At 32.9% G+C, this 14465-nt stretch overlaps 3 protein-coding genes and 1 pseudogene across 3 annotated transcripts; 2 read left to right on the forward strand and 2 right to left on the reverse strand.

Moving 5' to 3' along the window:
- Nucleotides 1-2234: 2234 nt before the first annotated feature.
- Nucleotides 2235-2600, reverse strand: LOC106332928. The gene has a single exon (XM_013771419.1). The coding sequence runs from the start codon at nucleotides 2598-2600 to the stop codon at nucleotides 2235-2237; it is 366 nt and encodes a 121-aa protein (XP_013626873.1).
- Nucleotides 2601-3634: 1034 nt separating this feature from the next.
- On the forward strand, nucleotides 3635-4128 carry LOC106302102 (annotated as a pseudogene).
- An 89-nt stretch (nucleotides 4129-4217) lies between these two features.
- Nucleotides 4218-5335, reverse strand: LOC106332940 (multiprotein-bridging factor 1b-like). The gene is made up of 4 exons (XM_013771428.1): nucleotides 5194-5335; nucleotides 4897-4980; nucleotides 4309-4391; nucleotides 4218-4259 (listed from the first exon to the last, which is right to left on the reverse strand). Exons 1-4 carry the CDS (start codon nucleotides 5333-5335, stop codon nucleotides 4218-4220), a joined length of 351 nt encoding a protein of 116 aa, XP_013626882.1.
- Nucleotides 5336-10861: 5526 nt separating this feature from the next.
- LOC106299867 (cysteine proteinase inhibitor 4-like) lies at nucleotides 10862-11399 on the forward strand. Its single transcript, XM_013735880.1, has one exon. The coding sequence runs from the start codon at nucleotides 10924-10926 to the stop codon at nucleotides 11254-11256; it is 333 nt and encodes a 110-aa protein (XP_013591334.1). The 5' UTR covers nucleotides 10862-10923; the 3' UTR covers nucleotides 11257-11399.
- Nucleotides 11400-14465: the final 3066 nt, after the last annotated feature.

The following is a 14465-nucleotide window of genomic DNA, read 5'->3' on the forward strand; positions in this document are numbered from 1 at the left end:
TGGCTCCGTCTCCTCCTCCGTTAATACTCTTCAATCCCTAGATTTAGTTTCACTGATTCGATTTCAGTAAATCGATTAAAGGGAAACTTAGAGAAACAGATGACCCATAATAGATGAAGATGGATGATGAAGAAGCTCGATTGAATCAATGGAGAGAAGTTTATTCTTTTTTGTCACGAATGGAGAAGAAGATAAAATAGAGAATTGAGGTTTTTTTTCTTCTGAAGAAAAAAAAATGAAAAGACCTAGAAAAAAAAAAATAGTTCTACTAAAACAAAATATTTTGGTGGCAAAAGTGATATTTTCACTAAGTATTTGGCACCAATGAATTTTACAAGTATAAAAATTGGATTTTTGTCTTCCCGCTTCGTAAAAATCCTGCAAAATACTAAGTAGCGTTGATTTAATGCTATAATAGATAGAGTTAAACAACCAAACTACCCATTTTTAGTAGCAGTTTGTGAATTCGTGCTACCGTGATGTGCTATCAATACTTATATTTCTTGTAGTGCCAGACTGGCCGTGAATTCTTCAAGAAAAAACTTTTCTTTCTTGCTGAGTTCTCCTTTTTGATCTCCTGCCATGGTACCTGAGACAGAAAACAACACGCAGCAGTAACAAGTTCTACAGAGAAAACAAAAATAATCAATTTGCAAAACAAAAAAACAGATTCAAATCGAAACTTAAAACCTTAAACAACTCTGATTAATTTCGATCCGGGCCTGATTATTCTTACTCTTAACAGACCAAAACGAAATTAATAAACCCAAACACAAGCAGATTCGAAATCAGATTCAATAAGATCAAACCTAAATTTCTCTGATCAATTTCGAACTCAACCAAAGACAAGTACAAATCAAAACTTGAGCAATACGGAACAGATTTAAACAGATCAGACTTGTGAGAAGAGAGAGAGAGAGAGATCACGAAATCAGGTTCAGTTTCAGGCTTTGAGTTGTAAAATTTCAGAATAGAACAGATTCACAACAACAGAAACAGATCAGCTCAGTTTAACAACAGAAACAGATCACAGCAAATTAAAAACTTTCTGATCAAGGATGTGAAGAGTCTAAACACAGAAATCAGATCAAGAAACCCTATTTTATCAGAGTTTTGTCATAGAACACAGATCAACACGAAATCAAAGTGAATATGAAAGAACACAAACAGATTCGTGATCAAAACACTCAGATTTATCAGTTTTCAACAACAGAAACATAGCTCGATCAAAACTGAACAAGAAGATGAACATATCAAATCGAAAACTTTAGAGAAAACATAAACTTCCCTTCCAGAGTTACTCTGATACCACATAATGAAAACCTCCCGAGGAGTCGGCACTCTAAGTTGGTAAAGGGGATAAGCCTTGCTGCTATGAAACCGTAAAGCTTCAAAGACAAGGGATGTGGAGTGAATGGTCACACGAAGGATGCAGAAGGCCATCGATATTCCAACTCAATGCCCTAGGATATGACGCACCTAGACGACAATGAGGATGATTCCCTGGATATGACGCACCAGGACGAATCGGTTTGATCCCCTGGATATGACGAACCAAGACGGATCGAAAATATCAATGGATATTACACACCATTGAAAGAAAAATGAGAATCATTCTCAAGGTTCCAAAAATAATCACTCAAAGTTTATTTTATTTCAATGGAGATTACAACTTATTTATAAGAGAGTAAACTTGTTCACAAAGCTAGATATTTATTACATTGGAAATGATAAAACTAGTGCATGGAGGAGAGAGAGGGTTCTTGAAACAAGCATTCCTTGCATGTATGAGAGAGAAGCTTTCCATGCAATTAACCACCTAATTTTCGTCACTCTCTTTGGACAGCAAAGAAACCATTTGATTTTGAATCTTCTTGGACTTGTAACTTGATAAAAATGGGTTGGCCATGTTAGCTAACATCTTGGGTCAATTTTTGAATGTCTTCCATGTCCATAGCTTCATATATGAGCCCAATATCACATCATTGTAGCTCCTCCTCTTCTTCTCCTATTCGTTCTTCATATGCTTTCAATCTCTCAACAATATCTTCAAAACTTGTGGTGTTGAGATCGAGAACTTGTTCCAAAGATGCAACAATGTGGATATATCTTCTTCTCGGTAAGCTTTTAAGAAATTTCTTCACAATTTTGGGTTCTTCAATGATCTCCCCTAGCGAGGCTGACTTCGAAGAAATCTCTGATAGCTTTCCAACGATTACATCGATTGTATCTTCTTATTTCATCTTAAGTCTATCAAACTCTGCCATTAGGGTTTGTAGTCTTGCTTCTCTAACTCTCTCAGCTCCAACATGTCGGGTTTTAATCGCATTCCAAATTGTTTTAGCTTTATCTAGGTCACCAACTTGTAGTGTTAAGGCCTCGGGTATAGAATGAAATAGCAAGGCAATAGCCATATCGTTCTTTTCTTCAGCTTTACTTCCGGGGTCTATAGCCTCCCACGCTTTGTTGACCTTGAGTGCTATCTTCATACGCATAGCCCACACCGCATAGTTTGAGGAGTTTAGCATTGGAAATTTTATGGAGGAGGGGCCGGTTTCTTTGATCTTCATCGCATTAATATCTTCTGTCTCATCTCCCATCGTTTTTATTTTGTAGTTTGTGTGGCTCTGATACCAAATATAAAATCATAAGTAATAAGAAGTCGTTCTCTTATTCAATCACAAGTCTTATCTTATGTTATGCAACACAAAATGCATCTCCATATATATATAACTAGATAACTCCTAATTCTAATAGTATTATCACAATCCATATTTCCTAATTCTTTTAGATAATCATAACTCAATAAGAAAATTAAACTTGCAAGTCAAGCTTATCCAACAAGAAACTGGTGCGTTTGCGGGATACTTATGACTGGTTAGCCACTAAATACGACAACAGTTAAATAATAAATTAATAATATTTATATTTTATATAATTATAAAAGTATTAAACATTATAATATTATAATAAATATAAAAATTGTATTTTAAATTTTTTAAAACTAATAGAAATAGAAAATAATTTTATTTAAAAAAATTATAATATAAATTAAAATATGATAGATACATTTTAGTATTTTTTATTATTTTTAATTTTTATTTTAATTTTTATTTTTGTATTTATATGTATATTGTTTTTAAAAAAACGAAAAAATTTTTTACCCTCCCGTAACTGCAAACGCTAGATGAAACCAACTTTTAAATTTAAAAGATTTAGAACGGTTTGAAGCGGTTTAGAGCGGTTTGAGTAATTACTGCAAAATGTTAACAATCACTGCAAACCGCAAAAACTACGTTTGTGGGTGGTAGAAAAGAACCCTGTCATGCCCTAGGTCTGGCTACTCCCGACGCAGTAGGATCTCATATCGTTTAGGCGACGCGATTCCACGTTAGCCCAAATCAACAAATCTGGGCCCATTTAGTGCCCACTGCATTCCTTTACAATGATGACTCTTTGGACAGTACATGTGTAGTACAGCCACGGGCCACCGTACTCTATCACGTTACATGCCTTACGCCACGTGGATGAATCCATTTTTCGGTGTTAAAAGCCAATAGACCATTGGACTCTTCTTAAATTTATATAAATAGACTCCAACCCGACGACAACGTTAAGACTAGCGAAAGAAAACGATAAGAACAAAAACAAAAAATGATGAAGTGTTTGATGTGTCTCTCTCTTATCCTCCTCTCTCTCATCTCCGTCGTGGAAAGTAATCTTGGTGGCTGGAAGCAGATTGATTTATCTGATCTGAACATTCATTAATCGCTCGCCAACTATGCGATTAATGAGCATAACATGAAATCTAAGGCGAACCTTGTGTTCGTGAAGAACGTCGAGGAGAAGGAGCAAGTGGTTTCCGGGAAGAAGTACAATCTGACCATTGCGGCGAAGGATGGCGGTGGCGCCACAAAGAACTACGAGGCCATCGTGGTGGAAAGGGTGTGGGATCATTACAGGAGCCTTGAGTCATTCAAGACCTTATAGATCTAAGTTTTTTATTTTTGTAAATAAAAGCTCGATATGGATCGGATATTCAAGACCGGCTCAATAGTGTTAAGGGACTAAGAGCATGATTAACCATGGAGATCCATTAAGGTCTCTTAATAATATTTAAATAATAAAATTAAATTAAGAACTTTTGTTAAGAGATAATTACTTTTTGTGCTCCAATGCAATAACTCAATTAAAAGTTCTTAAAAAAAAATTATAAATCAGCTACACAACCAACACATCTTCATATTACCGCCATAAATCTAATTACAGAAAACTAGAGAAACAGAGTGAAGAGAGAAAGTAGTGTACTTGAGCGAGTTGGGACTGTGTGAGTTTCTTCTCCCCTCGGGCTTGCATGATTGCTTTCTTCAACTCAGTTGGCACACGTTCATCTGAATTTTATACAAAACCACACATTATAAACACGCTGTTAAACATAACCAAAAGGGAAAACAATACATAAAGTTATTGGCTCGTTTCACTATAACCAATTGACGAACAAAGACTTCCTCTCACTATAAATCCAGACAGAAGAAAACATGAACAGCAAAACAAGACAGACATATAAAAATGAGATACTAGTTCACACACTACTATGACCACTGATTCACAATAATATAGAAATGAAGTTACTAATATTCATTGTGAACGAGACCCTTTGACTCATATTCATACTAATCGATCCAACAATCGAAAGGGAGGACAATAAATAAAATATGAACAGGCAAACAAGACAAACTCTTAAGGAATTGCCATTACTAGAATAAGAAACTAGTTCACCGACTACAACTACTATGATTCACATAATACAAAGGAAGATACACTATTAGCAATTCATTGTCAATACAGAAATGAAGTTAACGATATTAATTGAGAATGAGGAGGTTAGAAACTGACGAGCTAAGTTCTCAGTGTCATCATCAAGCCTCTTGGTGTTCAAGGAGGTGCCACTTGAAGCCGCCTTGTTTGTTCCAGCATTGTCTATATCACAACAACATAAAACAAATCCACGTTAGATTCCAAAACAGATACGATCAACGATAATCATCTCTACTCGTAACAAACGAAAACTCTAACACAAATCACATCCAAAAAATCGCAAAACTCATCTCGATTCAATTGCCAAATCTTAACCTAAACCAGATCTAAAAGAAAACAAAAAGATCCAGAAGAAGAAGAACAAGGAAGACAAACGTTTTCTGACGGATTCGATTTCGGCGCCGCTTCTCCGAGCAGCGTTGACAGTCTTCTCGTCGCGCTTGGCGGCAGCGTTGGGAGTCTTCTTACGGATCACCACGGGCTCCCAATCCTGAGTCATCGGTCCTACTCCTGCCATGGCTTCTTCTTCGCGAATAAACGATAGAGAGAGAAAATCAGGACGATAGAGGAAGAAGATGATAGAGGAAGAACATAAGACGATCGAGGAAGAAAATACCTTCGGCGATGGGGTCTGATGGGAGCTTTGCTTCGCCGGCTACGCAAGCACGGCCACAGAGGCGAAGAACAAGAATAGATCTCTCTCAAGGCTGATTTTGACTGAATTTGGTCTGAGAAGAAACAATTCACCGTGGGAAAGGGAGAGAGAGAAGAAGAATCGTCGCAAGAGGCGCCTCCTCCGTAGGGTTTCAAAGAACCCAACTCTTACCCAATTTTTCTTTTTTAAAATTTTTTAATTATAATTTGGGCTTAAGAGCCCAGCTAAGACCCAACGTTAATCCTGGTCTAAGGCAAATTTTTTTTTAATTTGTAAACTATTATTTTTTTTAAAAAAATCTGATAGATATATGTTTTTTTTTCAAAATACCAGATGTATTTTAAAAATAAATCTTTGAAAATAAAAAAAAACTTTCATGTAAAAAAAAATTGGGCCTATTTTCTTATTATAATATAAAAATACATGTACTTTTTTTAAAAAAATTGGATCCCTATCTATTAAAAAATAAGAGAACAACGGATTGGGCCCTGGACGGTCGCACCGCTTGCCTTTTATCTAAGCCGACCCTGCAGATATTATAATATGACTTATTTTTGGGTTCATCCCCTAGGGTGAACCTCTAAGTTCACCGACCAATAGGATTGTGTTATTTAATATTTGATATCTTTTAAAAAATGAAACAAAATATTGTCAAATTATATTATTTTTAAAAAATTAAAAGGTAAGAAAATAAATAAAAAATAGTAGTAATTACAAAAAAAAATATTTTTAACGTCGTCAGCAAAACATTAAACTCTAAATCCTATTCCCTAAACCCTAAACCCTAAATCCTAAACCCTAAACCCTTGGGTAAACCCTAAACTCTAGGATAAATTTTAAACTTTAGGATAAATCTTAAACCCTAAATCTTAGGGTTTAGGGTTTAGGATTTAGTGTTTAGAGTTTTAGGGTTTAGTGTTTTTATTTAAAGTTTAGGATTTATCCAAGAGTTTAGGGTTTACCCAAGGGTTTAGAGTTTACCCAAGGGTTTAGGTTTATCCAAGGGTTTAGGGTTTATGGATTAGGATTTAGGGTTTAGGGATTAGGATTTAAGGTTTAGTGTTTTGCTGACGACGTTAAAAAGATTTTTTTAATTCTTTTTTCTGTAGCTGCTATTTTTTTTATATTTTTTTAAAACATAATATAAATTGATAATATTTTGTTTTTTTTTTAAAAGATATCGAATTTGAAATAATGAAATTCTATTGGCGGGTAAATTCATCCTAGGTGGTGAACCCAAGAATAACTCTTATAATATATATAGGTTTCGATGATTTGAGATTTTGATATTGTGTGTCCGTTATTTGTTTTCTTTTCAATAAAAACTAAATTATAGATATGTTTCTTTCTAAGATTCATATAAAATAATGATTAAAAAAAGATCAAGTGGATTTGCTCTAAGCCTGTAATTTATATGTTACTTTAATTCAATCCGCGCGGATTTTTATTTTCATTTATTTTTATATAAATATTTTGTTTTCAATTCTAAATTGGTATATATTATAATATATATATATATATGTCTATCAATTTTTAAAACATAATAAGTTTACGGTATATTTTTTTCATTGAATAGATTGTTTCAAACTTTCACATGTATTTGTATCTTCTTCTATATATATATTTTCGGATTATTATTTCATTATTAAAATTATAACTATATATATAAATATTAGTAAAATATTATTTTATTGTCATATTCAAAAATATTGTAACATTTCACAAATTTAGAAAGTTTTTTTAAAATTAAACTTTTCGCTTCACAGATTTATATTATCGAGTAAATAATTAAACATTTAGTTTTTGTTTAATTTTTAAAATATACTTTTAAAATTTGTTTTCATTGGTTTAATGTAGTAAAGAATAATCATTGTTAGATAATATGATTTCTGTTATTTAAAAAAAATCTTCATAATTTTAAAATTTAACATCGACAAATATTTAAATAATTAACATATGGAGGTATAGTATTACACTATTAAATCATATGTATTTAATTTATACAATCTATAAATTCAAAAGATCATCTATTGTTTAAATCTAATTATTGATATCCCAATAAAATTTTTTGGTATGCCCAAAATTTAAATGATAAGATTAGAGATAAAATATAACATGGCTTTATAGGAATATGTCCATTAGGTCTATTTAAAAAAAAAATGTGACTTCTGTTTTAATATATAAGAAAATATAATGCATAGCAAGTTGTCAACTTATTAACCCCAAATTGACGATGAACAGACCTAATATTTGCATGCAGAATATTCTATGGGGGTCTTTTTAGAAATCAGTAACAAAATTTGAGATTAAAACATTATTCGTATCTCTTTTTGGGCGTTGGATTTTAAAATCTACTTGTCAATTAAGTTTTTTTTTATCATCATATACTTGTGAATTAATTATGACAGAATCTACTCCCTTAAGTATCTAAATTAATTCTACTTATTTTACATTCGATTTAAGAAATTATTAATTAAATTAAAAAAAGACAATATTTTGGATAAGGGTTTGGGCTTACAAATATTATCAGGAGGTAATAACATACATTTGAGCCTCAGTCAATTCCAGTATGAATATTTTGATTCGAGCTCATGACTAGCAACTATCGAATACTATCTATATACCGTGGTCTAAAAATCTTATGCGACTGTATAAGTATGCTCTCGAGATTTATAAAGTAAACTAGGCGTTTTCCTGTACTGTGTGCAGTAATAAAAATATTAAATTTAAATTATATCTAAAATAAATTTTATTATTTCAGATTTTATTATTTTCTTATCATTATTTTAATATAATTTTTTATCAGATTGGGCATAGAATTAAATTAAAATAAATTGTTTTTATTTATTTTAAATTATATTTATGAATAGATATGTATATATTTAAACTTATAATTTTAGATAGATTTTTATCTATTATTTTTGATAAAACATATTAAATCAACTCGTATAATGTTAATAAAAAAATAATACAAAGATGTATAATTACCAAAAAGTACAAATAAACTCCAGTATAATCTATATAGTCTGATTCTTTTGTAAATGTAATTCTTTAGCATGATGAATCAATAAATTTGAAATTTCATAAAAAAAGTACAAAAAACAAAATTTTTAAAATGTGTACATATATAATGGAAACGAATAATATTATGATTAAAATTATATATTTTTAAAATAAAATTTTAAAGAATTTGAAAATAATTTTAGCAGTAAAATTTTGTAGTGATAACAAATAAAAATAAATAATAATTCAAAAATTGTAAAATATTATTTAATGTCATATTTGAATATATTAATGATGATGTATAATTTACTACCATATTCTAAAAAGTTTTACAAAAATATAAAGAAACATTAAATGCAATTATACATGTCATATTTAGCCATAACCATGTCATTATCTATATTATTAAAACTGAAGTACAAATTAGGTTTGTTTGGAAACTTGAATTGCAGTTTAAAATGGAGGTTTGTGGATGAAAATATTAAATGAGAATTGTTTGGAAACTTGGATAGCAGTATATGCATTTTCTTTTATTTACACATTTAGTCATTGCATTTATAATAAATTAGGTCTTTCTTTTTGTATTTCTTTTTATTTACAGATTCTACCACTACATTTAAAATCAATTTAAATTAATTAATTACAATTCCAAACTTATTATCTAAACAAATCAATATTCATATATTGATCATTATTAATATTGTACAAATATTACTAAATAAAAAAAATTCTGTTTAATTTAATTTAGCCAAACACATTAAAATATTTTTTTATTTGTTTACGGAATCAGTTAGGCATAGACATTCAGGTACCCATTTAAGTACGAGTTGTTTCTTTCGGGTATAGATTTTTTGGGTTTTGAAATTTCTTTTTAGGTACTTCCTTTTTGTATTTATTTTTATTTACAAATTTTACCACGACATTTAAAATCAATTTAAATTAATTAATTACAATTCCAAAACTTATTTAAACAAATTGATATTCTTTTTTTTGTCATCAACTTTACAGACTCATATTGACTCTGTGAACCACACTGGGAGATATTGATCCATGTGAACTACAAAAGACGTTTCCTTCCTAACGCTTATGGCTAAGCTATCCGCCTTCTTGTTCCGCGTTCTTGGTACATAGATAATCTCTGCACTAGTAAAACTCTCTTTCAGGATGTGTATATCTTCCAAATAACTTGCAAACGATGGCCATTCTTCTGGTTCCGAAACCATCTTCACCAATTGAGAACAATCCGTCGCAAATGTAACCTGAAATTGTCTTAAGTTTTTCATGCATTCCATAGCCCATAGTAAAGCTTCCATCTCTGCATGGAGAGGAGTGAGTGACGCCCGGACATTCCTTACTCCCATTAGTCCCACAAATCCTTCTAATGTGCTGTACCACCCTTGACCTGAGAAACTTTCATTTTCTTTCCAGGATCCATCCGTAAAACACCTTCTTCCTGGAATTGACGGAAGAATATTAGCCTCTATATGTGTCGTCCTCTTTTTATCATTCAATATTCCGTTATCATTCAAATTGATATTCATATATTGATTATTATTAATATTGTAAAAATATGACTAAATAATTTTTTTTTCTATTTCACTTAATTTAACCAAACACATAAATATATATATTTTTTTTTTTGTTTACGGAATCTGGTAGGCATAGACATTCGGGTACCCATTTAAGTACGAGTGGGTTTTTCGGGTATAGATTTTTTTTGGTTTTGAAATTAGGCCATGTTGGATATAAATTTATGTGTGAGTTTCAAGTTGGATCTCCCGGGTCTGTATGAATTTGGTTCTGATGTACAAAAAACTAAAAATATTCAAATAACGAATGTATTTGAAAGTGATTTGGATATTTGAACCAAAAATAATCATATTATCCGGTTCGATCCGGATCTTTTGAATATACTTAGTTAAATGGAGACATATCTAAAATATATAGCACTAATAATAAAATCAAATATCAATGTATAAATACGTAGAAACTAATACTCAAGCTCTAATTTCTGTTATGCTATGAAACTGATCGTAAAGAGAATATGTATCAAAATCAATTTGTAAATAATATCCGGGGACAACGTGGTAGAATCTCGTACTTTGTTTAGACGATGCGAGTCAACGTTGGACCAAAATCAACAAATCATAGGATCTCATACCTGTTTAGCCGATGCGAGTCAACGTTGGACCAAATCAACAAATCTGGCTCATTTAGTGCTCATCACTGCATTACTCAACAATGATGACTCTTCAGAAAATACATGTGTAGTACAGCCACCGTACTCTATCACGTTGTAAGCCACGTGGATGAATCCATTTGTGAGTGTTAAAAAACAATAGACCATTGGGCTCTCCTTAAATTTCTGGAATTATAAAGAGAGATCCCAACCCGACAACACCAATAAGACTAGCCAAAGAAAACAATAAGAGCAAAACAAAAAAAAGATGAAGTGTTTGATCTGTCTCTCTCTTATCCTCCTCCCTCTCATCTCCGTCGTGGAAGGTAATCTCGGTGGCTGGAAGCCGATCAAGGATTTATCTGATCCCAACATCCAAGCGGTAGCCAAGTATGCGGTCGATGAGCATAACAAGCAAATTACGGGGAATCTTGTGTTCGTGAAGATCGTCGAGGGAAAGGAGCAAGTGGTTTCCGGGAAGACGTACAGTCTGACCATCGCGGCAAAGAATGGGGGTGCTGGGACAAAGAACTACGAGGCTGTCGTGGTTGAAACGATGAGGAGTCATCACTTCGGCCTGCAGTCATTCAAGGCCTTATAGATCTAAGTTCTATATATATTTGTAAAAAAATCGACATGGATCGGATATATTATAATATTAAATATTTATAGGTTTCCATGATTTGAGATTTTGAAATTGTGTGTCCGTTATTTGTCTTTTGAATAAAAACTAAATTATAGATATGTTTCTTTCTAAGATTCAATAAGAGAATCAAGAGATCTGTTGTGTTACTTTGAACTTCTATCTAATTTCGAAAATTTGGGTTTGAATCGGTCGAGACGACAATGTGTCAATGTGATGAACGGCGTGCGTCGCGTTCCTGACTTTTGGCTTATCTGTATCTGTCTGTCCTTAACTCGATCGTTATTAACTGTAATTAGACCGGAGAGATCGACACGTTCGTATTTTTGAGGAATGACCGGTAAACATTCACATTTAAAACGCAACCGGTTATTAATTTGACATGTTTGATTTAGATTTAGGTGATGTTGATATGGATACAGTTTTTGAAGGTTTCGCCAACCTTGATGATGAGTTTGTGGCTTCTTTGAGGAGAGTCCGGTTTGATCACGGATCAGTTAAGCTTCTTCGGTAATGATAAGAGTTTGAGTTGTATTATTCTAGTATTCAGTTTTGTATTTTGTAGTTCGTATATAATTTGAGAGAGTACAGTTTGGATCAGTTTATTTCTCTGATGAGACAAACCTGGTCCAACTCAATCGGTAATGATATAGTTTGAGTTGTATTATTCTTAGTTCAATTTTTTAGTATCGGTTCCAGAATCGTGAAATCTTTCTTTAATCATTATATGTCTTTTACACTTTTCACTATCGTGTTTGTCTATTTCTTTTGGTTATTGTGTTTGGACAAGTCCCATCTTCATCTTCAGTTGCTAAGCAGTGAACTTCCCCTTACTAAGTCTTTACAGACCTGATGCCCTATGAACAAAACAGTCATTACAGACACTGAGCTTAATGCCTATTCCCTTTTGTCTCTCTGTCTAGGTGATTATGAACTTATCATATCTTTGCCTATAGTTTTGTAGATAGCATCTGGGCTATAAATGTACACTCGACTAAACAGTTGGTTATCAAGATATTAACATCTGATTAGCTTCATGCTTGTGATATATATATATATATATATATTTTTTTTTTTTTTTTTTTGGCACTTTATCAACTACTGCATGGACTTGGCTGAATTCTAGTGTCAATAACGACAGTAAGACTTACGAACGTGTTTGTTCTTTTTTGAAATGTAGCTTTCGAAAACTATAGCTTACTCACTCCATTAACTTTTTTTTCTCACTACAAATATTCCTTCCCTCTTCTCTTCTCTTACATCTCAGAAACATTTCAAACTACATTCATCTTGCCCTCATCTCTCCACATATAGACACAGTATAAATAGAAGTATTTTGAGAAATATAGAGGTCATGTCTTGCTAATGTGAGGAGAGGATTTGCGTTGGTGTTCTGTTTCTTTCTTCTGCTTTTGTCATCCAATATTGGTTGTTCCAATGCTCGTCGTCTAGGGTTTCACAAGCAACTGTTGGGCCTAATATTATAGTCTAATGGCTGAATTAATAAAAGGCATAAGGTGAATACAAATGGGCCTACGGGTCACATGGAAAAACCCTGGTTGGGTTAAATGAATGAAATTTAAAAACATCCCACATCGGGGAAGTAGAGAGGAGATGAGCAATATATATATGCTCATGTGTTATGAGTTACGAAACGGTTCAAGGAGAGAGGAAGTCTCCCCATGCGCGCGCCGTCCGGTTCGGCGTGGGTTTGGATCTTGGGTCTCCGGCCCAATAACAATATTTTTTTTGGACCAAGTTAAGCACTACATTTTTGCCATTTCATTTCTAAAAAACAGAATGACGTTCGTGAATAAACGACACGTAGTTTGTCTAAAAACGACATGAAGTTTGTCTGTTCGAAATGGATCAGAACGAGTCAAGAGAAGAGAGATCTTGCGGAGAAAGTTTCTCAACTCTCCACTCCCGAGATTTCAGAGATATTTTCGCTAAACGTGTGCAACAGTTTTGAAAATCAAATCTGGTTCTCTTCTTTAAATACTCGCCTCCTCTTCATTCATTTCTCAACTTTTTCACATCGAAACCAACAGCAAAAATTCCTTTAGCGTAAGTCTTAAATATGATAGTGTTTCGTAGAGTTTATAGTTCGATAGGGCCATCACGAGTGAAGCGTGATGTGTCTGCCATGGTTGTATCATGGGACTCGTTATTCGTACAGTTCTGTCTCACTAACGGAGCGAATATTTAGAGTTAAGGAAAGATATTATATATCGACTCCATGTTCATTAGCGAATACGATTTCTTATCGTTCTTGTATTCGCTCTTCACAATCGTTTATTTCCTTAACATATCGCATTTATTATATCGTTTATTTCAGTCCGGTTATCCGGCTTCTACAATCTTAACTCTTATTTCGCTTTCTATCTAAAGCGTTTGATCGGATTGAAGAACGATCTTTAAAAACGGGTTTTGGAACCGTGTTTGCGATTTGCTTTCTAGCACTTCCGTGAAACGTTTGTAATTTATCTCATAAACGGTTTGCGTTTTGCTCTGTAGCACTACCGAAAAACGTTTATTCATATACGATTCATACAAACCTGCTATGGTTTCATTCAAACGATGTTTGCGATTTGCTATATGCTTATCCGCGAAACGTTTCTATGTTCTTTTGAAAGCGAGTTTGCGATTTGCTTTATAGCCCTTCTGCGAAACGTTTCTTATTTGTTTCATAACGCTTTGCGGATTGCTTTCTAGCTTTATCGCGAAACGTTTTTTGATACATTATCAAAATGTTATGAATCGTTTCAATAACCGTTGTCTTAAGCGAGTTTGTGAAACATTCTAAGTCTATACAAAACGATTTCTGCGAACGCTTTTAAGCGAGTTTGCAAAACATTTTTTCTCAAGACTTATATCGATATGATTTGGTTCAAACACCAAAAATGAAAATCGATTTTAGACTATTATTTTTTGCTTAAAAATAATATGTTATTTGTTGATTGGAGTACTAATCCGTCTTCATGTTTTCTCTACAGAAAAATGACAAACAATAACAACACCCTCATTGATGTCACAACAACTCCACTCAACGTTGCAGCCACTGATGCAACCGTGACAACCGTTGCAAATATCACAGCATCAACCGCTGCAGCAACAACAACAACTACCCTTCCAGTGGGTAATGCTGCTGATGAAACCACGAGTCG

The sequence above is a fragment of the Brassica oleracea genome, chromosome C1 (genome assembly GCF_000695525.1).
Source record: "Brassica oleracea var. oleracea cultivar TO1000 chromosome C1, BOL, whole genome shotgun sequence".
In the NCBI taxonomy this organism is placed as follows: Eukaryota; Viridiplantae; Streptophyta; class Magnoliopsida; order Brassicales; family Brassicaceae; genus Brassica; species Brassica oleracea.